General features: G+C 42.5%; 3 protein-coding genes across 10 annotated transcripts in view; 1 reads left to right on the top strand and 2 right to left on the bottom strand.

The window, feature by feature from the left end:
• Nucleotides 1-335: 335 nt before the first annotated feature.
• Nucleotides 336-5114, bottom strand: LOC140543133 (uncharacterized). 4 transcript variants are annotated; one of them, XM_072666160.1, is made up of 3 exons: nt 4165-5114; nt 1827-2995; nt 336-1040 (listed from the first exon to the last, which is right to left on the bottom strand). In XM_072666160.1, exons 2-3 carry the CDS (start codon nt 2799-2801, stop codon nt 735-737), a joined length of 1281 nt encoding a protein of 426 aa, XP_072522261.1. In that variant the 5' UTR covers nt 2802-2995; nt 4165-5114; the 3' UTR covers nt 336-734. The 4 variants fall into 4 exon arrangements, with proteins under 4 accessions (XP_072522261.1, XP_072522264.1, XP_072522262.1 ...); XM_072666163.1 differs by having other exon boundaries at nt 1827-2791; XM_072666161.1 differs by having other exon boundaries at nt 1827-2974; nt 4165-4175.
• A 1957-nt stretch (nt 5115-7071) lies between these two features.
• On the bottom strand, nt 7072-10808 carry cnbpb (CCHC-type zinc finger, nucleic acid binding protein b). Of its 3 annotated transcripts, XM_072666311.1 has the most exons (5): nt 10702-10808; nt 9257-9375; nt 9095-9160; nt 8782-8980; nt 7072-8200 (listed from the first exon to the last, which is right to left on the bottom strand). In XM_072666311.1, exons 2-5 carry the CDS (start codon nt 9357-9359, stop codon nt 8083-8085), a joined length of 486 nt encoding a protein of 161 aa, XP_072522412.1. In that variant the 5' UTR covers nt 9360-9375; nt 10702-10808; the 3' UTR covers nt 7072-8082. The 3 variants fall into 3 exon arrangements, with proteins under 3 accessions (XP_072522412.1, XP_072522410.1, XP_072522411.1); XM_072666309.1 differs by having other exon boundaries at nt 9095-9375; XM_072666310.1 differs by lacking the exon at nt 10702-10808 and adding an exon at nt 10285-10693 and having other exon boundaries at nt 9095-9375.
• Nucleotides 10809-13544: 2736 nt separating this feature from the next.
• Nucleotides 13545-27182, top strand: part of raf1b (Raf-1 proto-oncogene, serine/threonine kinase b) — a 31189-nt gene continuing 17551 nt past the window's right edge. Inside the window, exon 1 of one of the 3 annotated variants that reach the window (XM_072665639.1) lies at nt 13545-13629. The gene's annotated coding sequence lies outside the window, so the exon portion shown is untranslated. Of the gene's footprint in view, nt 13630-18219; nt 18713-27182 lie in introns of those variants that run through there. The other 2 variants (XM_072665637.1, XM_072665638.1) reach the window with 2 other exon arrangements.

Here is a 27182-nt window from a genome sequence, read left to right as displayed (position 1 = left end):
ATCACTCTGGTAAAACACATATATTTTATATGTAATCTGATTAATACACACGGCTTTACAGTATTTACAGAACATTTGGACGGAACTCAAACAAATACCTCCAATATTAAACAGGTTTGCTTATCACTCAACAGAAAAGTATACATTGTGGGCATTCCGTGTCAAACAGGGTGGAGGCACTGTTATGGCATGGGCATGCACTGCTGCTGTTTAACCTGGGTCATGGAAAGACATAGCAGGATGAATTCTGAAGTGTGTAGATCTCTACAGTCTGCTCAGATTGGGTCCGATAATGCAAAACTGTTGGGACGGTGCCTCACCGTACAGATGGATAATGGATAATGACCCAAAATACGCTGGCATGGTGCGGCCTAATTTCGTCCTGCAAAGGATTTGCATCCAAGTGTTAAAAATACTCGCATTATGTTGTTGTATGTAGTTTGTCCAATTACTTTTGACTCCTAAATCCTTGTTAAATCTCTAGAATTAAAGCTAAAGGTTTTCACTGCAGTCACATCTTGATTGCTTCAGTTCAAACCCATTGAGATCCATTGCATACAAAATTGGGTCCATGTCCAAATACTTAAGGACCTGACTGTACATCAGCTAGATTTCTGCAGTGCTGTTGTAACTGCTGTTTCTAACCAGTGCAGAAGGTCAGAACCACCGTTCAGGCCTGGATGTTTCATTACAGTGAGACATCATCATCATCATCATCATCGTCCTCATCATCCTCATAGCAGTGTGCACATTTTTGAGCTCCTGCTCGACTGCAGCTGCGAGTCAGGAGTGGCCTGTCCATTAGCTGTTACTGTTCTGGCAGCAGTGGGCATGTTCTTCTTTGCCTCCACCTCTGAGTGAAGCTGGTGGAGCTCCTTAGTGATTGTGGCCATTTCCGAGTTCCTCGCCTCCAGGGCCTCACTGGTCTTCTCCAGATGGGCAGTCAGCTCCCGTAGCTCCCTCTCTTTGAGACAGTGCTCATGCTCGAGGCAGAGCACTCTCTGATGCAGACTAGCGGCCAGAAGCTGGGCAGAACGCAGCTGAATTGAAGCAGAAGAAGAAAGAATGGTCAGAAATGCAGCAGCGCAAATTCAAATAGTCCCTTAAGGTGTCATGGTTCTTTACAGAGCTATTGAGAAGAACCCTCGAAGAACCCTTTTCAGTGTAAACAACATAGCGACTGGATGTTTTACAATGGGAACATCTACAGGAAACATTGAGTCACTATATTGTTTATACTAAAAAAAAACAGTTCTATAAGGGTTTACTAAAGGCAAGGGTTCTATATAGAACCAAGACACCTCACATAAATATTTGGATGCTTTAATGGTTCCTTGCCTAGTTTCATCGTTAACTCTGATTTGGTGGAAGCTCAAAGAACCATTTGATGGAAATCCTTTTTAGATGGTTCTATACTGAACCATGCCATCTCTGGTTAAGAGGTTCTCTAACTTGGTGGAAAACCTTTTATAGATGGTTCTAGATAAAGCCATGGCATCTTAAAGAACCAATGGATGCTTAAATGTTCTTTGCCTGGTTAAGATGTTCTCTAGCTTGGTGGAAAACATTTTATAGATGGTTCTAGATAAAGCCATGGCATCTTAAAGAACCAACGGATGCTTAAATGTTCTTTGCCTGGTTAAGAGGTTCTCTAGCTTGGTGGAAAACCTTTTATAGATGGGTCTAGATAAAGCCATGGCATCTTAAAGAACCAATGGATGCTTAAATGTTCTTTGCCTGGTTAAGAGGTTCTCTAGCTTGGTGGAAAACCTTTTATAGATGGTTCTAGATAAAGCCATGGCCTCTCAAAGAACCAACGTCTGTACCTGGGCAGACAGGTCGAAGGAAGATGATCTGAGCTGTTCGAACTGCTCCACTTTAGCTTTGCATGAGGTGAGAACCTCGATTAGGGACTGGTTTGCCACAGTGGTTGCAGTGTCTTCCTTTTCACCGCTGTGACCTCGAATCTCCTCTGAATTTGGCCGACTGTCTAACCCCAACTCGTCATCAGGCTTAGCTTCAGCGGTCATACCAGCTTGCTGACACATCTGTTCCTCTTGGCAGTTCAGAAGGCCTTGGAGAGCTGTGACAGAGCAATGTTTGCTCAGTTGGATCTCTAAAAACCCTGAATTAGCACTAGAAGGGGTCATCGGGGGCCGTGCTGCTTCCTTCTGGTCGCCACAAATAGCAGGAGAGCACGGCTCCACCTGTTGACACTCGCTGACTGAATTCTTCAAGCAATCTTCTTGAAGCCACGATGCATCTGGAAGCTCTTGCACAGAGCTACAAGCTTCGGTCATGGGGCTCTCTAGATGTACAAAGTTGCTTGGTTGCGTGGTTGGTCCCAAGGTGGTCCCTTCCAAAGCATGGCCAAGCCCTTCTGTGGTCAAGGACATGTACCTAATGGTGGTGGCAGGAAAGATCTCCTGGCTCGCCATGAGTTCTCCCGGTATTCGCAGGTCACATGCCTCTTCTACCTCCACCAGTTCTCTTACTGACTCGAGAGGTGACGCAAGCTGTAGATGGGCCAAGGTTCCTGACTTGTTCAAAGACTGACCTGCGATCAGTTCCATCAGTTTGGTGTCTCTGGTGTCGCCAGTAGCTTGAGCATCCTTGGCTGGAGATGGACTGACAGAACCGATGCTGAGGAGGTCGTCATAGTCAGGCTTCTTCTCTGGCTGGATCTTTCCATGTTGCCTCAGATCTCGTAGCTTTCCTTCACTCTCTGGCTGCCAGTCAGGAAGTTCTTCAATGGTTTTTGTTGACATCATAGCATCTAAGAGTAAAAGGCCTGTGAACATGAAATGAAAGACAACCTAGATCAGGGTTCTGGAGTCCAGCACAGTGTTGATGACCTTGTTCAGAATAACTCAGCCGTTAATTACCCGGTTTAGTGGAGGGAGTTGAGCACTGGAACGAAGCTCCTCCCAGGCCTGGAACTGAAAAACCCAGGCCAGCAGGGGTGGACCATGTACTATTAGGGTGGAGAGGTCACCTTAATAGAACATGTAGTTCTCATTAACCTCATTATTTCTCCAAAAGGGTAAGGGTGTGGTTGGGGACAACTACGCCTTTATTACACTCATTATTAATTGTTTTACACATTTATACATTCTTATATAAATGTACATTTATATATACATTTATTTTATATATAATATATATAATATAATAGTGACAACAGCACAAGGCCTTGGAGGCCATTATCAAGATTCTAGCTGGGATTCGTTACTGTTGGTATCTGTTGGACAGAGCTGAAATTTAAGAAACAAGAGTACAAACTACGGGACAAGGAGCTATCTGAGTGACGTTCTTCACGAGATCTTCTCAGCATGGCCAGCACAGGCCTGTTCTGCACCTGAAGACCTGAAGACCCTTTTTCCTCGCTTTCTCCATTTTTTTTGAGACTCTAAGACACTTAAAGGTTGTTCGGTGGACGAGGACTGGTTGTTGTGTTTGAGAAGGACGTGGTTAGGAAGGACATAAGATAAGAACTTGCTGTGATCTTTAAGATCTTTAAACTGTGGGAAGCGCCAGAGTGCCCACCCCCAGCCCCCTTGCGGTCATCACAGCTGAACAACATGGTAATCGGACTCAAAGTGAGAGATACTACCCAATAGTTTTCGGCTTAATCGTCGGTATAAGTCTTTATGACCAATCGTAGATATGTCTGGTTTTAAAATAACGAATCAGGTATTTGATCCTTTTGATTTACATATAATTTACATAAAGGTATAATGGCTTTGACACTCTCTGTGTTGGTTTGGTCTGGGGGAAGGGTGTGCCTCTATAATAGAACAAGTTATACAGCATCAATAATAACTCCAAGTACTTTTGATACTTCAGTACATTCACCGGAAAGTACTTAAAAGTACTGTAAATATAGCTGGAATACCTGAAGTGTACATCTATTTTGGGACAGATACTCGAAATACTTTTTTTAATGTACTCGTACTCAAAACGTATTTAATTATTAAGAGTACTGTGTATGTAATCTGTATGTACTCAAGTATATAAGTATTGTACTTCACCCACCCCTGCAATGTAAAATCCTTGAAATTACATGATTATATAATCAGGGTATTTGTTTTTTTTTCTAAGGCCAGTCTTTTGCGATTTTACCGCCCATCCAATGCAGATCAGAGAGAAAACTAGCACGCTTACCTTCACCTGGCGCAGGTAGGACAGTAACAGCTCTTCATCAGCGCTCCTCTCATCCAACGTTTGTCCGACTGAGAGGAGAGCGACCTTGGTGTTGAAAAACTGATCACCGGGTCTTTGGGTTCACGTTACATCAAGGCTATACATCAGTCCTCAACCTCCCTTGCTATCCAGCTCGGCCTAACAACACAGCATTTGGACTTTTTTTTTATTATACATTATGATATTATACATTACATTACGTCACAAGCCTCAAAAGCCCTGGGTTTATATTAGACCCAAATTCCAAGAGTTCAAGAGGTCACATTCCGCTCCTACAGGCCAAATGAAACATGAACGGTCACCCTGTGCTGAGCTTCCAGGCTCAGATTGGTTGGTCAATTTATTTGGGTGTAAACTGCATGTACTTTGCATATACATACGCTTATGCAAAAGTTTGGGCACGCCTGGTCAAAGTGCATGCAGTGTTGATATTCTAAGGTTAAATAGAAATTGTGCAAATGTAACGACACATTAAACACACTGTATGTCCAAATGTTTGTGGACACCCCTTGTAATGAATGCATTCAGCTCCTTTAGGAGCTCTATAATACAATGCGACTATTCTACAGCATTTGGCACCATGCCTAATGCCAGACGTGGGCTAGTAGAGGGGTGTAACGCCCCCCAGCATTTAGCTGTGGAGCAGTGGAAGAACTGCGTTCTCAGGAATGATGGTGGTGGAGCTCCATCCAGTACTTTTGGGATAGTGATCATTAGCCAACATTCTGACCTCACTAATGCGCTTGTTGCTGAATGCAATCAAATCCTCACAGCAATGTTCCTCCACAATCTTCTTCCCTGTACAGTAGAGACAGATACTCCAACAAAAGCAGGATAGACTCTTTTTTTTTTTTTTTTCTTCAGAAGAAACAATGAACAAACAGGTGTCCCAATACTTTTGTCCCTTTGTTCTTTTAAACAGGTGGTGCCTTTTGCATTTTTTTGCATAAGGCTGTACATTAACCCATTCTGTGCATCCAGCACAGTGTATATGGTATGTATTGCTTTAGACTAGGCATTCAATTATTTACTGATGAAATTAATACCACGAAAATGACCCTCGCTCAGATATCCCGGGTGCCAGCTGTTAGGCCGGGCGATTCCCATTCCGGAGCTCGGCCTCTTTCAGTGAGAGACACTAGTCATGTCTCAATTTTCAAACAGTTTGACCCGTTTGTTTGGCTCTTAATCCATCAACAACAAAACGCTATGAAACACCAATCAGCCATAACATTAAAACCACCTGCCCAATATTGTGTAGGATCCCCTTGTGCTGCCAAAACAGCTCTGACCCATCAAGACATGGACTCCACAAGGTGTCCTGTGGTATCTGGCACCAAGCCGTTAGCAGTTGTAGGGTGGGGCCTTTATGAGCATCATCATCATAAGACTTGGGCACCCTTGACCCTGCCATGGGTCCTGTGGACATCCTTAGAGCACTGTTGGTAGGTACTGACCAAGACCAATGTTCTGACTCTCCAGACATCTAGACCTCGATCCCCTTCAAGAACTGACTGTTCACTCGCTGCCTAATATGTAGATCCACCCCTTGACAGGAACCACTGGTAGCAGATAATAGATAATTAGTGATATTCAGTTCACCTAGCAGTGGTTTTAATGTTATGGCTGGTTGGTGTATATCTAAATGAGCAGTATAATGAACATCAGGCTTGTACATTATTAATTAATGGGTTATTATGCTTGAATTAACACTGATTAACCTCTAAATCTTTTCTCATTCTAATTCCTTCCATATTGATTACTGACAAAAATAACCATTCTTCCTTCTGTCAAACAGCTTTTATGCTGTGCAGCTTTACCGTCACAGAAGGGACATCAGAGGCCCGAGGCTTTTTATAGGTTTGCTATTTATACGAGGGAGTCATAGGGAAGGCCCGTCGCTGAAAGTGATCCTAACTTTTAAACGACAGCACCCTCGCTTCTAATATAGCACAGCTTCTGTTGACTTTCTTTTAAAGGAAAGATGAGCCAATTCGCTGAAGACCAGTCGATTACTTTTCACAGTAACCCCCCGCAGTCGTTCCATATATGAACATTATGAGGCCGTGGGCCCGTCCCATCCCGACTATGATTATAGAGATGACCTGACTTCACTTTTAAGCTTCCGATACGGATACTGCAGCTCTGAATATTGAGCAGGACAGATTTTTCTTCTTTAAGAAACAACTGTGCTCTAAAATCAGCTGCTAAAGGGTGGGTTGGTGTGGCACAACAGAGAACACCACTACCAGTGGTGAAATACACTGACGCACCATGTGGGAGACTGGGGTTCGATTCCCGGTCTGGGTGACTATGCTGCGCTACACCAATAAGAGTCCTTGGGCAAGACTCCTAACGCTACATTGGCCCGACTCTGTAATTCGAGTAACCTTGGAGGTCGCTCTGGATAAGAGCTTCAGCTAAATGCCATAAACGTAAAAGCTCAAACTCCTTAAAATATGGTGTGAGAGTGTGATATGTCAGGATAGACCCGTTATGGGATTGGCTTCGTTCCCCTTTTCACTATAAAAATCCTGTCCAGTAACGGCCCAAAACCTATCCTTACTTAGACGCCGTCTCCAATAAACAATTTAGCTGTAAATCTGCTGCTTGCAGAATGACTTTAAAGCCTTTTCAGAAAAAAAGAAGAAAAAAGCAAAGTGTCGCTTATCCCAATGAGAAATTTATACCATCACATTTCAAATACCTCCAGTGTGTGTTGGTCCTAAACCTTCCAGGGTAATTATCTCAGTGTTTGACAAGTCAGAGACAGCAGAGCTGTGTGATGTGAGAGAGATTAAAGTTCTTTTGGATATTTTTAGTGGTGCCGAAGACACGAGTTCAAAAGAGACACCTCAGAAAAGAAGCTTCAGTCTCACTCCCCTTCCTCCTCCAGCTTTATTGATAGTTTAAAATTACATTTCTATGTTCTAGGACTTCAGTCGCATTTACCTTCCGACTTAAAAACTGAGTACAAGCAAATGATATTTTTTTACAGTAGTCTAAGTGATATTGTACAAAAATAACATTTTTGATTTCTGTGAAAACATCCTCCTGTTCTCCCGACTCCAAATCTTATTAATCCCTACTACGTCTAGTTTCCGTTTAGGTTTAAGTTTCCGTTTTCTTTTTTTTCTTTTTCTTTCGTTCTTTTTTCTCCTCCTTGGGTTAAATGACCGGAACTGCGCTGCAATCATGGGATCATACGCCTGATTTTTCTCCGACAACTTTGCTGCTCTGCACAGTCCAACAACTTGCGCTTTACAAAGAATGTAGTTTTCTGAAATTATTCCATGTTTCTTCTCAGAATGTTCTGTAAACTTGCTCATCAATGGTACGATTCGTTACTGTGTTCTCCACACTTAGCTGCGTACTGCTGGTTGGGCCCGAACAGATCTGACCGCTGAGTCCTGGACTGCTTCATCCAGGTCAATCACTCCTAGCCTAAGTCTTTCCCCACTGATCAAACAACAAAAGCAAAACAAATCAGACCCAGAAGTTCACACTTCTTTCTTTTTTTTTGTTTTCTCCTCGATCTCTCGCCGAGGCTCCGTTCGTCGAGCTCGGAGAGGCCGACTCGACATCATTTCTTTCCACTCAACTCATTCATCCCTGTTCACCAGTGGCATGGAAAGGGGGTTCTTTTACAAAGCATTATACATAACACCTCTACCAAACTAAACATAAACATTTTTTGTATTAAATGCAAGAAAGTGGAAATTTTCGTTTTCTTTTCCACCCCTTTCCTCCTTTTACGTGTCAAGAGCTCACTGGCCTGGGACTAGCCTCTATCTGCCAACCTTTGGCCAGTGAAGAGGATTCAGAGAAAATAATACAACCATCAATCAGAAAAAAGGAGGGGCGCCCAGGAACACTGGATTAAGCGGTGGCCTCGATGGTGCATTCTTTCGCCAGGTGACCGGATTTGCCGCAGTTGTAGCAGTTGACTTCGCTTGCCTTACTGCACTGCACAGCAACGTGGCCGATCTCGCCACACCTAAAGGACACACGTACAATAAATGAGGGGGACAGAACAATATGCTTGAATACGGCACAATTAAAGCCCGTAAAGACCATTTAGGGCATTTTTAGACTGCGTGGTACATTTTGCCCAAGCCTTTTGCCCAGAAACTACAAAGAAAACAAAGCAAATTGGGTTATTATTAAGTCAGAAATAATAATATGAAATCATGAAAAAATTAAAGGGCAAACATTGGAAGGTTGACTGGCATAATTCGTGGCATATCACACATGTATATATGTTTTATCTTGTAAATAAAATAACACCTTTCCTTTTGCAAGTCATATACTCCACTCTATGTTATGGATTGCTATTTATTTTGTATTATTTTTATCTGCTCCTGCTCTCTCGCTGCCTGTGTGCTGCTGTAATTTGTGACTTTCCCTCTGGGATTAACAACGTGATTTATCTACCTACCCACCCAATTTATTTTTAAATGAACTACCCTCACTAACGCTTATTAATATTTGCCTGTTAAACACTAAAGCTGCCAGCCATATCAAAAGTGCTCTATAAGGTTAATGTTATAATCATTGTTAATGTATTACTATTTTTACCTGTAGCACTTGACTTTTTCACAGCCTTTCTGGATGTGTCCAAACCCCCCACAGGAGTAGCATTTCTGCTCATTGGCGTGGTCACAGTCACGAGCCACATGGCCGGCCTTGCCACAGTTGTAGCACACCTGCTCCCTCTCCTTTTTGGGCTCCTTGCAGTCTCTGGAGATGTGGCCACCCCTGCCGCAGTTGTAGCAGGCTGCAAAACATTTACCGTAACAGTAAATCATTCTTGGACACTCACAAATAGCTGAAAACAAACACACCAGTATCACGCATACGTTCCAGATAAGCACTGCACAGTAAACCTTACCATCCTCAGTTCTTTCGCAGTCTCGTGCGACATGACCAGGCTCTCCACAGCGGTAACAGAAAAGATCTATACAAGAACCAAAGAAAATGTGTGTTAAATCATGGAAACAGAGCAGAAATATCCATTCAGGACTAAACAGCTGCTGACGTGAGCCGCTCTCACCTTTCCCCCTTCCACGACCTTTGCCACGTCCGCGTCCAGCATTCGGACAGTTCTTGATCCAGTGGCCGGTACGGCCGCACCCAAAGCACTCGTTGCTGCTCATCTCCTCAATCAACAACCTAAAGGCGGTGAAGACAGATCCCACGTTATAACACACCTGTTACAACTGTTATAAACCTGTTAGGCCTGTGACTGAGACATGTGGGGGCTGAGAGGGGGGATAGGAATCGGGCAGGGCGGGACGGGACGGGACAGGGCAGGGCAGGGCGAGCACATGGGGCCTGCTGATTGATACACCATGTGCTGAAATGAGCTGCTTGAGGAGGTGTAAGCAAATGGGCTATAACTTTGCCCGTCAGTCCGTCGGTCATTCATTCATCCATCCACACGTGTGTCCATGTGTCAGTGGTGCTTTATGACTTTGCTTGAAAGTGAATGACAACTGTAGGAGCAGACAGAGACTGAAGAGTGAGTGACCGCAGGAACGTGGGGCAGAAGAAGGGGCCCAAGCACCTGTCAAGCGAATACACCAGGGGTCTCAGAACAGTACAGGCCTTGACTTGAATATTAGGAAGCAAAAATAAAGTAGGAATGAATTTCTAACCTTAATGTTTACTTTTATACATTACGATTTTTTTTCTCCCCCTATTCCAGTCATTCATTTTAGTTACACCATAAAAACAACAACAATAAGGCTGACAGCAGAAACTGGACACATTTTAAACCCCATTAAAATAAGGACACTAGTTATTACCCCTCAGTAAACACACTTAGCTTAGCTTAGCTGCTCTCCCAGACAGCATGTGCCTATGGAAACTGAGGGCGACTATGCTAAGCTAACCAGTCAACTCAAGTGCCAGTCCGTTGAGGTCACCGCTCAAGTTGTTTTTGCCCTTTTTAAGCACCAAAAAGCACAAAAAGAGTTTCTTTATTTGTTTAAGACGCAAAATAAATCAATATAATTAATACAGATGAATAAAGGCCCGTTTTCTGACATTTCTCTCCTTCTCCTCCCTCTGTCGACTCACCGCGTTCAGGTCGGCTCTCGGTTCCCCGCAGAGTTCCACCCACGGACCCCCGTAAACACAGCCAGTCCCACGGCGGCCGTTTAAAGCTATTCCTCGGAAACCCGCCTTTTACCTCAGACCCAGACTTACAGGATAATTACAAAAGAGCCAGCGGAGACATTTTTGCTCAGAATCCACTCAGTCAGCGTCTCGCTTTTCCCGCGCAGAGCCTGGAGACACACACGCAGTAGGCCGAGAGTCTGCGCCGTCGGAAACATTCACATGTTTACCTTCTCGGCACTTTCCGCCACCGCGGCTCGGCTCGGCTCGGCTCGCCATTTCTCGGCTGTTCTAAGAGAGCACCGACCCCCCTCGGACCGGGCGACGGTGTCGCGCACCGTGTTTTTTTCGCGTTTTCGTCCTTATAAAGGCACTCACCTCGGCTACGTGAGTCGTCGCTGTTTATGTTCGGTTCCTCCTCTCCGCGCTGCGCCACACGCGGTTTGCGCACGGCCCGCTCGCAGCTCACCCTCCCTCTCCCTTCCCTTCCCTCTCGCCGCCTGCCTCCCTCCCGCCCATCGCGGCTTTGCACACGGCTCGCGGCTCTCCAGCGGCGTTAGGTTTCTTTCCCCGCCTCTATTCGGACAAGTCCCGCCTTCCTGCGCTTGGATTGGCTGGGTGCATCTCGCATCCTGAATCCTGCGCTTGGATTGGCTCAAACGTAGCCATCGAATAAATGTACTATTTATTATTTGTTAATTTTATTTAATATATTTTAATATACATGTATACGTATTTAATTTAGCTTAAAACATATATATTTAATGTATATAATCTGTTAATATATATAAAATGTGTTGTTTGATGCACAATACAAAGTATGAGACTTTGACTGGGATAAAACAAGCCTATTTACCACCCTGTTATTTTTTTATTATTATTATTTATATCTCAGAATGAAACACATTGTTTTCTTATAGTAGACTTATGGGGAAAAACTTTGTAATGGCTGGTTTAAGGCACCGCGACAGCTCACATGGCCCAGCCTAGAATAGCCTATAACTCGAGTTAATAGCTGGATAGTGTTGCTGTCCTCTCCATGTCCTCTCGGTGCCCAGTCAGCACAGTTAGCCAGCTGAAGGGACCGCAGTAGGGCTCTGGTGGGGTTAACTTTCAGCCTATGGCACCCAGCTAGCACCTGCTGTGCTTCGACCATGCAGCTCTCCCCCAGCTGCTGCACAGACACCTAGACTGTTAAAAGTATAAGACCCTTAAGAAACTTTTGGAGGGTCTTCAGTTTGAAACAATAGAGGTGCTTTGAGGAACTTTTCTCCTAAAAAAAAATTCTTGAAGCACCATAAGAGGTTCCTCCACAGCTTCAAATTGAAGAACCCCTAAAAGTTATACATTTGAATACGGCTTGCCTCAGGTTGTGGCCCATATTTATAAATATAAAAAATTATATATATATATATATATATATATATATATATATATATATATATAAAACATCAAGACTATTACAGAGCAGTGTTGGGGTTTGGAATTGGCCCGTCTGCCTGCTCTGTTTTGGTTCTGCTGGAAACAACGGTTCGTCACTTCCATGTACCAAACTCTTAATATTTAGAAATACCAAGAAAAATACAGTTTTCCATTCTTGGGCATAATTGTTTTATTATTTACACATACAAAACTACAACAGAGGATATTCATATTGAAGATAACTAAGAAATGCGTAAACAAGAATAACAAAAACAAATGGAATACATTTCAAGCTTCTCTATTCTGTATACATAATAATAGAAATAGCCAAATATGTTACTGTTCAGTGACACTAATGCAATTAGATCATTTAAATAAATGAAATAAATTATTATCATTAGTGGAGACAGAGATATTATAATAATAATAACAATAATAATATTGTTATTGCTTTTTAAATTCTTATTTATATTGTGTATATAGTGTAAATTATTTATCTAAAATTTTGTAACTGAGTGTCCTGCTATCCCTTTCTGCTGTTACACTGAGAATTTCCCCACTGCAGGACTAATAAAGGACTATCTTATCTTATCTTATCTTATCTTATAAACTTAGATAAAAGTAAAATTTATTTTTTATTTATTTTTTTAAGCTTGACTACCTAAAAATATATAATAATAGAAAAATGCTGATAATCAAATCTATAATCTAAAACTGGGACTTTTACATTGCAGAGAGCGACGGACAGCTTGTGAGCGACTAGCCAATCCTCGCACAGGAGGGGCGTGGCTTGCCGGAATACGGGTGGGGGAAAGCAACGCCCCCCTCCTGCTGAAATTCGTGGATTCAAACCGAATCAAAACGTAAACAAACGTAACCCGCAGTTCTGTGCTTCCTCCTCCTCCTCCTCCTCCTCCTCCTCCCTATTCTCCCTCCCTCCATGCTGGATCTGCCTTAATATTAGCTTACTGAGGCTATGGTAAACAGAGGAGACGGCTGCAAAAGCTCAGTTTCTTCCACCAGATGAATAATTAATGCTTAAATGTTGCTGGGCTGCATTTTAATCCTCGTATTCGCTTTTGGGGGAACCTGTAGTGAATTTGAAGCCTGTATTATGGTAGCTATAATGGGCTTGTGGTTTGCGCATGCGCGCTGCAGATAAGAGTACAGTAGCATGTGTTTATCAGAATGGAGAGTGTGTGTGTGTGTGTGTGTGTGTGTGTGTGTGTGTGTGTGTGTGTGTGTGTGTGAGAGAGAGAGAGAGAGAGAGAGAAAGGAGTCATCTTACTGATGGGACAGCATCTCTCCCAAATCAATACAGCTGGAGCTGTGGTCATCATCTCCTACTCTTAAGGTGGTTTTGCCCATCCAGACAGTTCTGAGCAAAATCTGGTTTCAGCAATGAGATCTTAGCATGAAACAGTGTGTAGAAATCACAATCAGTCGAATTCCTGCTCAAATCCGCTTTGTCTGCTCTACAGGCCCAACGCCTGCTCTTCAGTGGATGCAAGCTTGAGGGAACGCCTTAAATCTCAGTGGTGAGGATGTCGCCCCTGCTCTCTCCGCCTCTGTCTCCATCCCTCTGACCATGTGAGCTGTGGGCATTAGTGATGTCCTGGGATTTCCAGAGAGAGCTTTCATTCACCTGCGAGGTGCCTTGAGCTGCTTTCACAAGAAACTAAGTTCTGCATGTGTTCTAGAGGAGGGACGGTGGAGTAATTCGGTTCTTGGTGGTGTTTTTGTGTGTGTGTGTGTGTGTGTGTGTGTGTGTGTGTGTGTGTAATCTGCAGTGTTTGTAGGTCATGGATGGGGACCAATATCAGAGTAGGCGTTTTGAGATGGACGATCATCATGGACTGCTTCGCTTGACCATGCCTCATTCTGGTAAGTAGCATTTGGACATTGTGTTGGGAAGTAATGCCTCCATACTAGCTCTAAATCTAGCTCAGAGGCCGGAGCGTGGGTGATATTTCACATTAGAGATGAAAGATTGTGTGATTGCTGTAATGTGGAATAGCACTGATTGATTTTACAGCTCAAGATATTAAAAAGTATTCAATCATACAACCCAGCTCTACTGGAAGCTGAAGCATGGATGAAATTACCAATCAGGGATTGATGGGAAGTAATAATGTGGTTATTATTGCTTACTGTATTATATAATGATATAATATTACTGGATTAAATGCTGTTGCATGGATAAAGGGCTTAAAGTCAGGTCATGTCAAGGTCCTTCAGGGCTAAAATAACGTTCCTCCGAGGCCTATTAACAACACAGAGCAACACAGCACTACACAAGACTGCAAAAAGTGCAAATGAGCAAATATTTGTGCAGAAAAACTACGATAAATACAGAAGACAGAAGTGCAGCACTGACACAATTCTCAGTACTGAGGTGCACAGATATGATCAGGTGCATAAGATACTATAGCACATAGAAATTTTACATAAAAGTGCAATTAAAAGCATGCTTATTAGCTCATTGCAACCATTCTGATGCACAAAACAACAACAAATCTGAATAAAAATGGAAAAGACCCTCTTTATTCAGAATGATTTATTCAGAATTATTTCTAAATACCAGCTGTCCTGCTTGCAGTATCTTCAAAGGGCCAGCTGATGGAGCTGCTCATTCACGCAACACACATGGCCTTCCCTTTTGGGCTGGATGAGTTGCTTTTACGAGAAATCTACAACACTGCCCCTTTATTACATTTCCAGTCAAAAACGCCCGCTAACGTCTTCACTTTTCACTGTGAAGCAAAAGCAGCAGGAACTGTTAGGAATCTAACAGGAAATGACCCAGAAGCTTCAAAAACAACTACTCTACTCTCAGATGTTTGAGTGTCTCCATCGTCCTCCTTTACCTTTATCACAGCTTCCTTTCTTCTCAAGAGACTCAAGTTCAGTGTTTCCTAGGGAGATCTTTCCTCATCTGTTAAACATGGTGGTGGTGGGGGTGGGGTGCTCTGAAATCTGCAGGGAAATTTTCCAACACCTCCAAAGTTCAGTTTCAGAAGTTGGACAGTTTTCTGCTTCACAATGTCCAAGTCTTTCCAAACACATTCAATGATGTTGAGGTCTGGACTTTGAGAGCAGCCGCAGCTTCAGCAGCTTGACTGTTAGATTTTCTCAGTTAGAGCTTCATCCTTTCAGGCCCACTGTGTTGAGGCGTCTTCTCACAGTGGAAGAATGATGTTCTGGATGTTCTCAGATCTAAACCGAGAGTGAGAGTTGGATGGAAACTGTAACTGTTTTACTGATTTTTAATTTTTATTCTTCTTTTATTATTATTTTACATTTTATTTATATTTATTAAAATGTATTTATTTATGTTATTATTGTTATTAATACTGCGATTTTATTTTAGTTTTAGTTTTCTTGTCTGATCTTACTTTTTATTTTAATTTAATTAATTATCATTTTGTTTGTTTTTTTAAATCATACTTAGACCTTTTTTATTTTAAAGTTCATTTTAATTCGACCCTTTATCTCTTCTTAATCTTTTATCTTCTTCTCATTATTTGTTTATTAGTGTCATTATTACATACTTTTTTTCTCCTTTCTTGCTAATTAAATCTTAATTTGAATATTTTATAGCGGTTCACTTTGGATTTTTTAAAATATTTTTAATTTGCTCTTTTATCTTCGTTGCTTTTAGTCTAAGTTGATAAATATTCTTTTTATTTTCTCCTTCAGTCACTGTTTATAATAAATACCCGGACACATTGAAAATGAGGGTCACCCTTGACGTGCCCCGGAGTGAAAATAAAGGTTGATTGATTTAGTGTTTGATTGACGTTCTCGCTTTCAAAGATATATTATATTTATAAATATATATTTGAAGTATTGATCTAATGTGGGCAGAGTCAGTGGTCTACCAGGTCTTGCAGTGGGTTGTTTGGGGTTCTGTTTTCAGAAATATCTCCCGAAAAAAGAACAGCTCTTTTGACAGGAAATTAAATAAAGTTATTGATATTGAGTTATTGATATATTGAGTCATTAATACTTGTCTATATAAAAAAATGCTCTTAATAAGTATTGGAGCATTGGTGTCAGAAGTAGTTAGCTGTAGGTTAGAGGCCCATTCCAGCTGTTTTAGATTATAAATGTACTTTTTAATGCAGTTTTTGTGTAGAAACCCCCTTGGAGGGGAGACACAATACCCCCAGTGTAGTTTCAATATGTTGGATATTTCTAGAAGAAGAAAGGCTATTTGGACATTTTCTTCACAGTAGTAATTGAAGGGTACACTGTACTATGTCTAAAAGTTTATGGACACTTACCCATCCAACGTTTCTCCTGAAATCAAAGAAGTCTGATTCGAGATAGAAGGAAAGTCTGCTGTCTCTTCTGCCGCCACCGCTCCATTGAAACCTTATGTCCAGATCAATAGATACGACCTCATTTGGGCATTGGTTTCCTTCATCTAACTCAGCCACCGTGGTGCCTCGGCCGCTCTCAGACACTAGACAGCAGATTGTACATCTGACCGTTAAATTCCAGCTGCTTTCTCTACAGCTTGGAGCCAATGTAGTCAGCAGGTCTGTAGGCACCTGACTGTTTGGCCTATGAGGAGACCCCAGGACCTGACATTCTTCTGGACAATGAGAGAATGATATAGAATAGAGGTTCTGAATTAAGGGTGGTTTAAGACTGGAAATGTAATAAAGGGGCAGTGAAGTGGGAATTTTGAGCATGTGCCGTTCAACTGCTTTGTTGTCAGAATCGAAAAATGGCGTCCAATCTGACATTAATACATCAGCGCTAGCAGCTCTTGCTAGTAGCTGATTTGCTAATGATAGGGCGACAATTAGCATTGTTCTATATTGAGTTAAATGCACACGGATTACAGACTAAACTACCGGACACAAACAACCACCGGCAGCAGCAGCAGCACTGATGACCGTCCAATCTTCTCCATTGTGTTCAGAGGTTAAAGGTCACCTCAACTCAGGAACTCAGGGATCAAAATAGAAAAGTCACTAGAAATGACGACCTGGGTGTTCTAAGGCTCCTTCCAAGTCGGGAACTTGTATGTGCCATAATTCTGATAGCCAGGGGCGCTGTATGGTGGGGTGGAGGATCATTTTAAGGGCCTGTGACTGACAGAGGGCTAGAATGGTTGGAGCTGTGGTGCCCAAACACATTCAATGATGTTGAGGTCTGGACTCTGAGAGCAGCCGCAGCTTCAGCAGCTTGACTGTTAGATTTTACTCAGTTAGAGCTTCATCCTTTCAGACCCACTGTGTTGAGGCGTCTTCTCACAGTGGAAGAATGATGTTCTGGATGTTCTCAGATCTAAACCGAGAGTGAGAGTTGGATGGAAACTGTAACTGTTTTACTGTTTTATTTTTATTTTTATTTTTTATTATTATTATTTTACATTGTATTTATTTTGATTAAAATGTATGTATTTATGTTATTATTGTTATTAATACTGCGATTTTATTTTAGCTATAGTTTTCTTGTCTGATTTGACTTTTTATTTAATTTAATTAATTATCATTTTGTTTGTTTTTTTAAATCATACTTAGACCCTTTTATCTCCTCTTAATTCTGAGATTAATTTTATTTATGTCATTGTGCCGTATTAATATCTAATTTGTTTTTATTTTTATCTTCTTCTCATTATTTGTTTATTAGTGTCATTATTATATACTTTTTTCTATTTAAATCTTAATTTGATCATTTTATAGCGGTTCACTTTGGATTTTTTAAATATTTTTAATTTGCTCTTTTGTTGTATTTGCCATAATTCTGATAGCCAGGGGCGCTGTACGGTGGGGTGGAGGATCACTTTAAGGGCCTGTGAAGCCTTGTTGGAGCTGTGGTGCCCAGTGTAGGGCCCAAAGCTATAGCAGTGCACTATAGACCCCTGTGGTCGGCCTAAGCTTTCGGCCTTTGTTTTCCTTCCATTACTTTTACTTTTCTACTTGAAGTGGTTCTGAAACCAGTACTTTTACACTTTTACTGGAGTAAAAAGCTTCAGTTGATACTTCAGCTTCTATACAAGTCTTTTATTTTAAACCCTCGTATCTCCACCCACTTCTACCTGAGTGATGAATGTGAAGACCTGTTGGAACATTGCTGTGAGCAGTATTGATGCTCACTGGCTGATGAAGGATCAATGCTGCTGAATAACTACAGTACTACACTACTACAGCTCATCCCAAAGGCACTGGAGATCAACACTGGGTGGCCTTACACACCTCTAGCCCACGCTTGACACTGCCCCCTGACTCCAGAGCGCCCCCTATCGACCCTCTCAGTCAACACTTTTCTACAGAGATTAATGCTTATACATGCGGTGGGAGCCAGCTTTAAAGAAGCTGGTTGGCTCATATATGTGTGTCTGGATACTTTTGGACACGTAGTGAGTGAATTGACTCAAAAAAAAAAAATCCCCAAAAAACAATGCATTTGCGAGGGCGATGACGTCACCCCGTCGCCACCTCTCTCCAGCCTCGTAATCATGGCGGAGCAGCAGAGTCGCAGCTCTCCCTCGCTCCCTCTCCCTCCCTCTCTCGGCTGAGCGGTGAGGAGGTCTGATGGGTCTGGGCGAGGAGGAGAAGCTCCAGGCGGTTTAACGGAGGAACCGGGCTTTGCAATGCAGAGGGCGCAGCTTCGGCACGAGAGCCGCGAGCGATCCCCTGCAGTTGTGGATGCATCTGTGATCTTCTGGTCTGACCGGCGGCCAGCTGTGCACGGAGGACCTTCCTCACCCTGCTGCTAGTTTTGTAGACTTCAGTGGACTTCCAGAAGAGCCCTGACCAGTTCAAGTGATTTTTGCATGCATGGTCACGTCGCTGAAGAGGCTTTCTGGAGGGCTTGAGGTAATGCAGACCTCCTTCTCTCTTGCAGATCTTGTAAGACCGTGCAGAACTTTCTGAAGGAGTGAAGTAATCCACACCAGAACAGCTCTGAGACCTTCAGGCTTTAAAAAAAGCAACTTTAAGGCTCTAAGGTTTGTGTTAAAATGGGTTCCTTGTGCAGGGAACCTCTCCTGTTTTATGATAAACCTGGCAATGCATGGTTCCTTATTGAGCAGTTGGTGTCAGTAATATCTGCAATTAAGTAACTGGTTGATTCATTTGACTGTTAATTGATTAATTAATTTTTTAATTAAAAGTGTTTAAAGGCAAAATAAAAAGTATTCAAAAGTAGGCCGAACACCATCACCCTTAAAAAGGGAGGTTCTTTAAGGGTTCTCTTATTTTTCTTTTAAGGATAGTGCTTATAAAGATGAATGATGACTCCAAGAACCAGATTTTAAGTGTGGTCCACTTTTCAGTAGTATATGGAACCATTTTTGGATTTTGAGCAGTTCTTGGAGTTGCCTTAACTAAAGAACTTTTAAAGAACCTCTTTTTTAGGATGTATAGAACCCAGTTTCTTAGAACAAATCCTTCCATTGGTTTTTGGAGTGGTTTTTACTTTAGAACCTTTAAAGAACCTCTTTTTTAAGTGTGACTAGAACCCAGTTTCCAATAACAAGTCCTTCAAATGTTTTTTTGGAGTTGTCTTTACCAATGAACCTTTAAAGAACCTCTTTTTTAGGGGCGTATAGAACCCGGTTTCCAAGAACAATAGTTCCAATAGTTTTCAAAGAGTTTTTTTTAAGTGTGACTAGAACCTTTGCTTAAGAATAAATCATTCAGATTTAAAAAAAAAATGAAAAAAAATAGGTTATTTAAAGGTTCTTTAGTAAAAACAACTCTTTGAAAACCCCTAAAAAAGAGGTTCTTTAAAGGTTCATTGGTAAAGACAACTCCAAAAAAACATTTGAAGGACTTGTTATTGGAAACTGGGTTCTAGTCACACTTAAAAAAGAGGTTCTTTAAAGGTTCTAAAGTAAAAACCACTCCAAAAACCAATGGAAGGATTTGTTCTAAGAAACTGGGTTCTATACATCCTAAAAAAGAGGTTCTTTAAAAGTTCTTTAGTTAAGGCAACTCCAAGAACTGCTCAAAATCCAAAAATGGTTCCATATACTACTGAAAAGTGGACCACACTTAAAATCTACTTTAAAGAACCATATGCTAGAAGTTCTGTCATAGAGAACAACCGTTTAAGCAGACAAAGGACTATTTAGGTATTCAGAGGGTTCCTGCCTCCACATCATGTAAAGGTTCTAGGAGGAACCCTTAAGTTGGTATAACATCCAGACCTCTGAAGCATTAATTCATACTGATGAATGTGATTCCTGTACTGCGTACACGGCCATTTCAGAACATCCTGAGGGTGCTAGCACCTCAGAAACCGCTGTTCTAGAGCCGCCGTAGTGAAGGTGTACCTTCTTCGAACAGTTGAGTACGGTCCATGCCGCGATGTCTTGCTGGTGTCCTCCAAGCCCAGGGTGGTCATTCCCACTGATGGGTACTGTTGGATACGACTGTCTGTAAATCAAACATGGTTCTTCTATGGACTTCTCTGGCCCAGAGAACCTTTATCCACTGAAACACTCTCTGTGGGCATATGTTGAGTGCAGGGCATTGGCACATGGTCATGTCTTCATGACCGATTGCAAACGTGTCATTTTCTCAGGTTCTCAGACTTTCTGCACGGGCTCATGTTGCAATGTGGCACTCATTGGCCTACAGCACAGGTTCTAGTTCTACTCCAGCATGACTTGCTTTTCTGACGAAATGCAGAGATGACTGGTGTATTGCAACCATTCAACCATTCACAAGTCCTAATTGATGGGGCATGGACTGGGCCCAGGCCTAGCTGGGATGCACTTGCTAAAGAGTCCCCTCCCCTCGGCTCCTCTCGGCTCCCCTGAGGCCCCAGTTATTATTCTCTCTGAACTACTAGGAAGTAGAGCAAACATTAGCTATTTTAGCACTTGGCCTTCTGCCTAATGTTCAAGTGGTCTGAAAGCTAATGGAGACTTAAGAGCGGTGGAACCGGGTTGTGTTCTGAGCTCTGTCGTTTTAGTGGCCTCTGCTGTCAACAGGCTCAAGGGTGCTTTGAACCTTCCAGTGCTTTGTTCGTTGGAGAAGTTGCGTGTATTTATTTATTTATTTTAGATGAAGCCTGGCTGTCCGCAGACCTCATCGACCTTCTTGTGTCAGCCGAATTCAGGAACGACTGTTCGTTTGAAGCAAAATTGGCCGTCTCAGACCTTCTTAGTCACACCCCCCCCTCCTCCTTCAGTTGTTTATTCGTAGAAGTGAACATCTCAGAAGTACCATCTGCTTTCAGTGTTGGACAGAATAGTCAAACCCACCCCCAACGCTCCAGTGAGGAACTGCTGAATCAGTGCCACCTCAGGATTTGCTGTGGCTTTCCTTGTTTACAAATGGCGAGCGAGTAAAGTACGTATTGTGCATTTTGGCGGATCTGTCCTTCTTATGCTTAAGCCTCTGTTGTTGCAGTGCTTGGAACTGCTCTGGCTTGGCCTAGTTGCACTGGATCGTTAGTGGAGTTTTAACATTTGACTCAAGGCAATGAAGTTTGAGTTGACTCTGTGTTGGACCACAAACCAGCTTTCTGGGTATGGTTCTAAAGAGGTGTTTAGTAGACCTCTGAAGTTGTGTGTTAGTCTCCAAACCTGATTAGAGAAGGTCCATTTTACCACAAAAGAGCAACATACCAATGTAAGCTAACACTGCTGCACATCAGACTGACTTCAGAAGACTGGTGACCTGTCACAAACATGACGGTTCTTCAAAGGGTTCTTAAGTAATGGCATAGAAACACCACTTCTGAGTTCATACGTGTTATGTTAAGAGTTACGACAACAACATTTTGGAAGATGGACCACGCTCTGGCCATGTCCATTACACCCTCCACTCTTGCTTCACCTTAGTGACGAACAAGCCTTATACCTAGCGTGGGCTAGACGGACATAGAGACATAGAGCATTGAGCTGTGGAGCTGTGGAACGGTGTTCTCTGGAATGATGCATGGTGCTCCAATACCTTTGCAATCAAATCCTCACAGCAATGCTTCTCCAAAATCTTGTTGAAGGCCTTCTTCTCTGGACAGTAGCGACTACTCCAAGAGTTACTCCAATAAAAGCAGGATCAACTCAGGAAACAGTGAATGAGCAGGTGTCCCAATACTTTTGTCCACATCGTGTAAGTGCTATATTAAAATGCATTGGTTACTACGGATTGTGAGATTGGCTGGCATCTGACCAAAAATTATTTGCTTGCATAAATATCTTATATTAAAATATTAACGTATATAATGCATCTGGAACTTTGATGGTCAGGATGCAGACAGGACTGTGATTGGTCAGAGGGTCAGATGTTTGCATATTGCAGCCCTATGCAGCCTCAGTGTTGACAAGGCCATTATCAAGATACTGCATTGTGCAGCCCCAGTCCCCACACTGGCCAAATGAGAAGAACCACTGATGATTCCCTGAAGAACCATGCTTGTAAAAGAGAGTTAACATCACGTGAAGGTTCTTCAGACCTTTTAAAGGTTCCTCACACTCTCACCTCTTTGCAACCTTGGTTCTTTGGGAGCAAAGAGAGCAAATTCTAGCTTAGAACATCCAAAGCCTTTTAATTGCATTCTTAAAAATAAAATGCTGCTTTAAAGGGTTCTTTGCACAAAACCACATAAGAACCACTGATGATTCCCTGAAGAACCATGCTTGGAAAAGAGAGATGCGAGACTTTGAAGACCCTTTTCAAAGCTTTACATCAAGTGAAGGTTCTTTAGATCATTGCAAGGTTCTTCTTCTTCACACTCCTTCATCTCATGGTTATGCAATCAAAAGTGGTTCTTCTGTGCCTGTTCTTCGCTCAGAGAACCCTTTGTAGCACCGTTTAATTTTGAAGAGAACTACACATGCACCTTTTTTCTTCTTCTTCTTTTTTTTGTTATCTGCTGGATCAGGTTTGTGGCGTTTAAGGCCCTGACTTGTAGTGGAACCACATGCTGATGGAAAGATCAACAGTGTGACTTTTGCGTTTTGGTGAGTGCACAGACCAGCTGAGCAAGTTTCTAATGTCAGGGTGATGCATCAGCTGTGCAGCTCTGCAGGCTGCATGGAAATAAGGAGAACAGTTGAGCCAGGTGAAAGTCCCTTTTAGCTTGTGGTGGACGGTTCTGTTCTGCAGGCCACAGCAACTGCATTAGACGTGGTTTGCAGTTCGAGTTCTTTTTTTATTTATTCCCCCCATAGGAATGAATGAGGTGGAAGTTCAGGCACCCTGACAATGTCCCAAATACACTAGTACCTAGAGCTGGGCGATATGGACAATATTCATATCACGATATTTAAAGACGTTTTTTACGATATGCGATATTTATCATAATATTTCGTCACATAGACAAAATGCACCAACAGCGCACATAAAAAAAACTGCTATCCAAATTAAAAATTAAATTAAATAAGACTGATGAAGAATGAAGCGTGCAGATTTTAAATCTTTAAGCACTGACGATATCCACGATAACACACTTTATCACGATACGATAAAATATCGGCTTATTGCCCAGCTGTACTAGTGACACCCAAGCAGCCACATGGGGTACCACTGCAACCACTTGGCACTTACCAGTAAACAATACCATAGCAACAGCCAAGGAATACCAGTCTACCCATCTAGCAACCACCTAGCAACCACTTATCAACACAAGAAGAACCATTTATGGCTACCACCATGTAGCAATCATCACCACCACCTGGAATACCATAGCAACCACCTAGCAACCGCCTAGCAGGAAGTGAAAGCCACTTAAACTGCACATCCATTCTGGGTGTTCCTTCAGGAAATGCACTTTTCTAGTTGTCCTTTGAGATCACAGAGGTCTTCATGCACCGTGCTTTCTTCTTTAAGGAGGCCGAGATCTTCCAGCGCTTTATAATGTAAAGTCTGATTGCTTTGACCTTAATGCGGAAGAAAATAAAAGGTTTTCCAGACACAACAAAATAAAAATGGTTCTTACTGGAACCAGCAGTGGTTCTTCTATGGGGTCACTCCAAGAACCCTTTGTACCCCCCCCCCCTTTCTTTATTTAAAAAAAAAAAGAAAAAAAAAAGTGTAGTAGCTCCTGGAAAGGATGAACATGTTCCTTATTAAATACTAATGCTATGGTATACACAGTATCACCGTCGCATATTAAAAATGCATTGGCTGAAGATTGGCTTTTATTGCTTGGACTGAAGTAAGCTACTTCTGGGAAGATTGGCTACTTCTGTACTTCTGGGAAGGTTGGTCAGGATGCTCCCTTTTTCCGTTTTTCCCTTTTACACACTCAAACTCAAACGTGGGACATCTGGATATATGTATCAGCGATGTCCAGGATTTGCAACGTTCACGCATGCAGCCCTCATCCACACGTTGTTCTATTTCCTGGTAATGTATCGGCTTCTGTTGGCACGTGAGCCTCCTGGGAACTGAACTGGGTCAGTTTTCTGGAATTTCCACTCTAGCTTGTGTGCACACTGCACTCACCCGTTCCCAGCTTGATTCGCATTACGTTCCCGGGTAAAAGTGGACGTGTCTAGCAGCGTGATGTGAGAATTAGTGGGGTTTCGTCTTGCTCGTGGGCTCCCCCTACAGTGGTGGAGAGTGATTCAGTTTCGCTGTAAATGCAAGTCATGCTATTAGCGCCCCCTCATGGACAACTGTGCACGTGCATTTGTTGACCAGCTGACTGAAGGTAGAGAAGCATGTGGGCTGAGGCGGTAGAGTGATACTACAGGATTTAACACTAATATGACTCTGGTTACAGTTCTGGTGCTCCACCACCAAAGCTCCATAGGGCAGTAGAAGTAGTAGCAGCAGCAGCAGCATTCCGGCCCTGTTAGTCAGTGGAGCATCAGCGTGATCCTGAAGCTGCTATTTTGAAGCTTAATTGTTGCATAATGTGGCTTTAATGGAGACTATTGTGATTGGTTAGAGCAGGTGTTCCCAATATCACGCCTAGGGATCATAAAGTCCTTCATGCAACACACCTGATTTAACCCTTTAACTCCTAAACAAGCTCCTCATGTGCAAAGATGCTTTTGGTCAAGGATGTTCGAGTAGGTCTGTGCAGAGCATGGGACCACTTGGCATCATTCTGAGCTGATTGCAGGTCAGATTGTCCATTGAAACCAGTGAAACCAGTGTAACCCGTGTAAGAGGGTGCCACAGCATACCGAAACGCATCTCCAGAATTTTCTAGCACTGCTGAGACTTTGTCTGAGTGTGGTCAGAAGGCAGCTTATCTCACATAGCTGTGCTTTTCTTAACCATCTTTACCTTGATAACAATCGCCTTATCGAGTTCGTGGCGGCCTCTTGGTGATTAAGCACTCCTGCGTAGTGCACGCTATTTTTTTTTTTTCTTTCCTTTTTGGCACAGCTGCAAGGTGACATGACTTGCATAACACTTCACCTTCAGATCTACGAGGTTAAACAGCAGTCTTCGAGAAGGGCCGACTGCCGGGATCAAGATGTAGTTTGCACACTTGCCTTGCGACGGTTGTGCTGTGGATTCAGCCAAGTGTTGCTTAGTTGTCGTGCTGAACGCTCTTAAAATAAAGGTGCCAAAGAGGGTTCACACGTCTCTTTGTGGCAGCTAAATTTGTCAGCTGGAAAGTTCTGCCAAGAGGGTTCTTTTGAGTGATGCTCTAGAGGAACCTCGCTAGGTTTCCTCGCTGAATCTGATCTGAGGTTCCTGAGTACTGGTTTGAGAACCACTGCCCTGAACAACTGTAATACTTTAGTCAAGGGCAGAGGTGTCAAGTAATGAAGTAAATAATACTTCGTTAGCTTATTTAAGCAGAAATGTTGGTTCTCTAAACTTTACTGGAGTAATTCTTTATTTTTCAGACTTTTTACTTCTACTTCTGACATTTTCACCCAATTATCTGAACTTTCTGCTCCTTAAATTTTAAAAACAGCCTCGTTACTCTATTCTATTTCATTTCCCTTTGTTTTCATTCCGGCTCGTCATCAATAAAAAACCCTGTCCAGATAAATCTCTCCATCCGGAAAGTGTGAGTCTGATCCTGATTGGATGAGAAGTATAAACAGACACCATTCTGACTCCCTATTGGTTTATAAGAGATCCATCACACCTGCACCTGTCCCGTCACTCTCCAGCGAGCTCACAGCAGACGTCTGTAGTCTAGTATGAAGACTGTGTCCGTGGCAGAGACTCAAGAGAGCTGCAGTGAAACGTCCCGACTGAGCCCCACATTTACACTCCAATAAAGCTTATTGATCACACGCCTCTGAAGTCTGACTTTCTGCAGCTTTACAGAACTTCTAGACAACGACTCCTCATATTTTCCTCCATGAAGCTCATGTTGATGCTCAGTAGAGCACAGAGACGCTCCTTTAATAGAGCTGATATTACTGAAATGCTTCATTTTCAATGGGCAGATCTGCAGCTGAAACAGGAGCCTAGTGCAGCCCAACATTTTTAACATCAACATTTTGATAGATCATTCTCCTCATTATGGCTTTTAGAGAAATGGTTTTTTTTTTTGGGGGGGGGGGGGTTGGGTGCACTATAGACCCCTGTGGTCGGCCTAAGCTTTCGGCCTTTGTTTTCCCTCCATTACTTTTACTTTTCTACTTGAAGTCGTTCTGAAACCAGTACTTTTACACTTTTACTGGAGTAAAAAGCTTCAGTTGATTCTTCAGCTTCTATAGAAGTATTTTAAACCCTCGTATCTCCACCCACTTCTACCTGAGTAATGATTGTGAATGGTGCACAGAAAGTGTTCTTTGGAGTTATGCTTCAGACGAACTTTTGGCTTCCCAAAGAAGGAGGCCTCAGATGCTCTACAGTTCTTGCACTACCTGGACCATCTGGGGTTCCTGGGTTCCCTGAGAACTGTGGTGAGCGATACTGAAGAGCAGTTTGGTTCCGAAAGGAGGAAGCCTCAGATGGCCTTATTTCTTCCTCTATTTGGACCATAACATCTTCGGTTTCCTGAGGACTGGTTTGAGAACCATTGGCTGCCCTAAATAAATTTGGTACTTTTACTGAAGGGCAGTTTGTGAGGCTACATGAGGCCTGCTTGAGCCTTCCATGATGTGCAGAAAGGGTTAGCGATGCTAACTTTTGGTTAGGAGGAGGGTTCCTGAGTACAACTTTGGTGTGTATGTGTATATATTAAAAAAAAAAAAAAAAAAAAAAAAAGCATGATCTGGGATTCAAGCCAGTGAGCCTCAGGTTCTAGTGACTCTTGGAGCCACTTAGAGTTCTGGCAGACTGTAGTGATAATTACAGCTAGTTTGGATCAGTGTTCCTCTTTCACAGAAGTCTGGAGCGTTCTGATGTATTCTAGACTGAGGCTTTTTAATATTTTCAATATGTTTAATATTTTGTCGGTAAGAGTAGTGTGGGGCTGATTTTCTCCCACCTCGTAATAATTCTTTAGCTGATTGGTTTACGTCCTTGTTCATGTACACCTGATTTCTTTTTGCCTTAAATGCAGTGTTGACTGTGCAGTGTTCTGCAGCTGTGAGG

The sequence above is a fragment of the Salminus brasiliensis genome, chromosome 21 (genome assembly GCF_030463535.1).
Source record: "Salminus brasiliensis chromosome 21, fSalBra1.hap2, whole genome shotgun sequence".
NCBI lineage: Eukaryota > Metazoa > Chordata > Actinopteri > Characiformes > Bryconidae > Salminus > Salminus brasiliensis.
The sequence above is the reverse complement of the archived record's forward strand: the minus strand, read 5'-3'. Positions and strand labels throughout refer to the sequence as shown.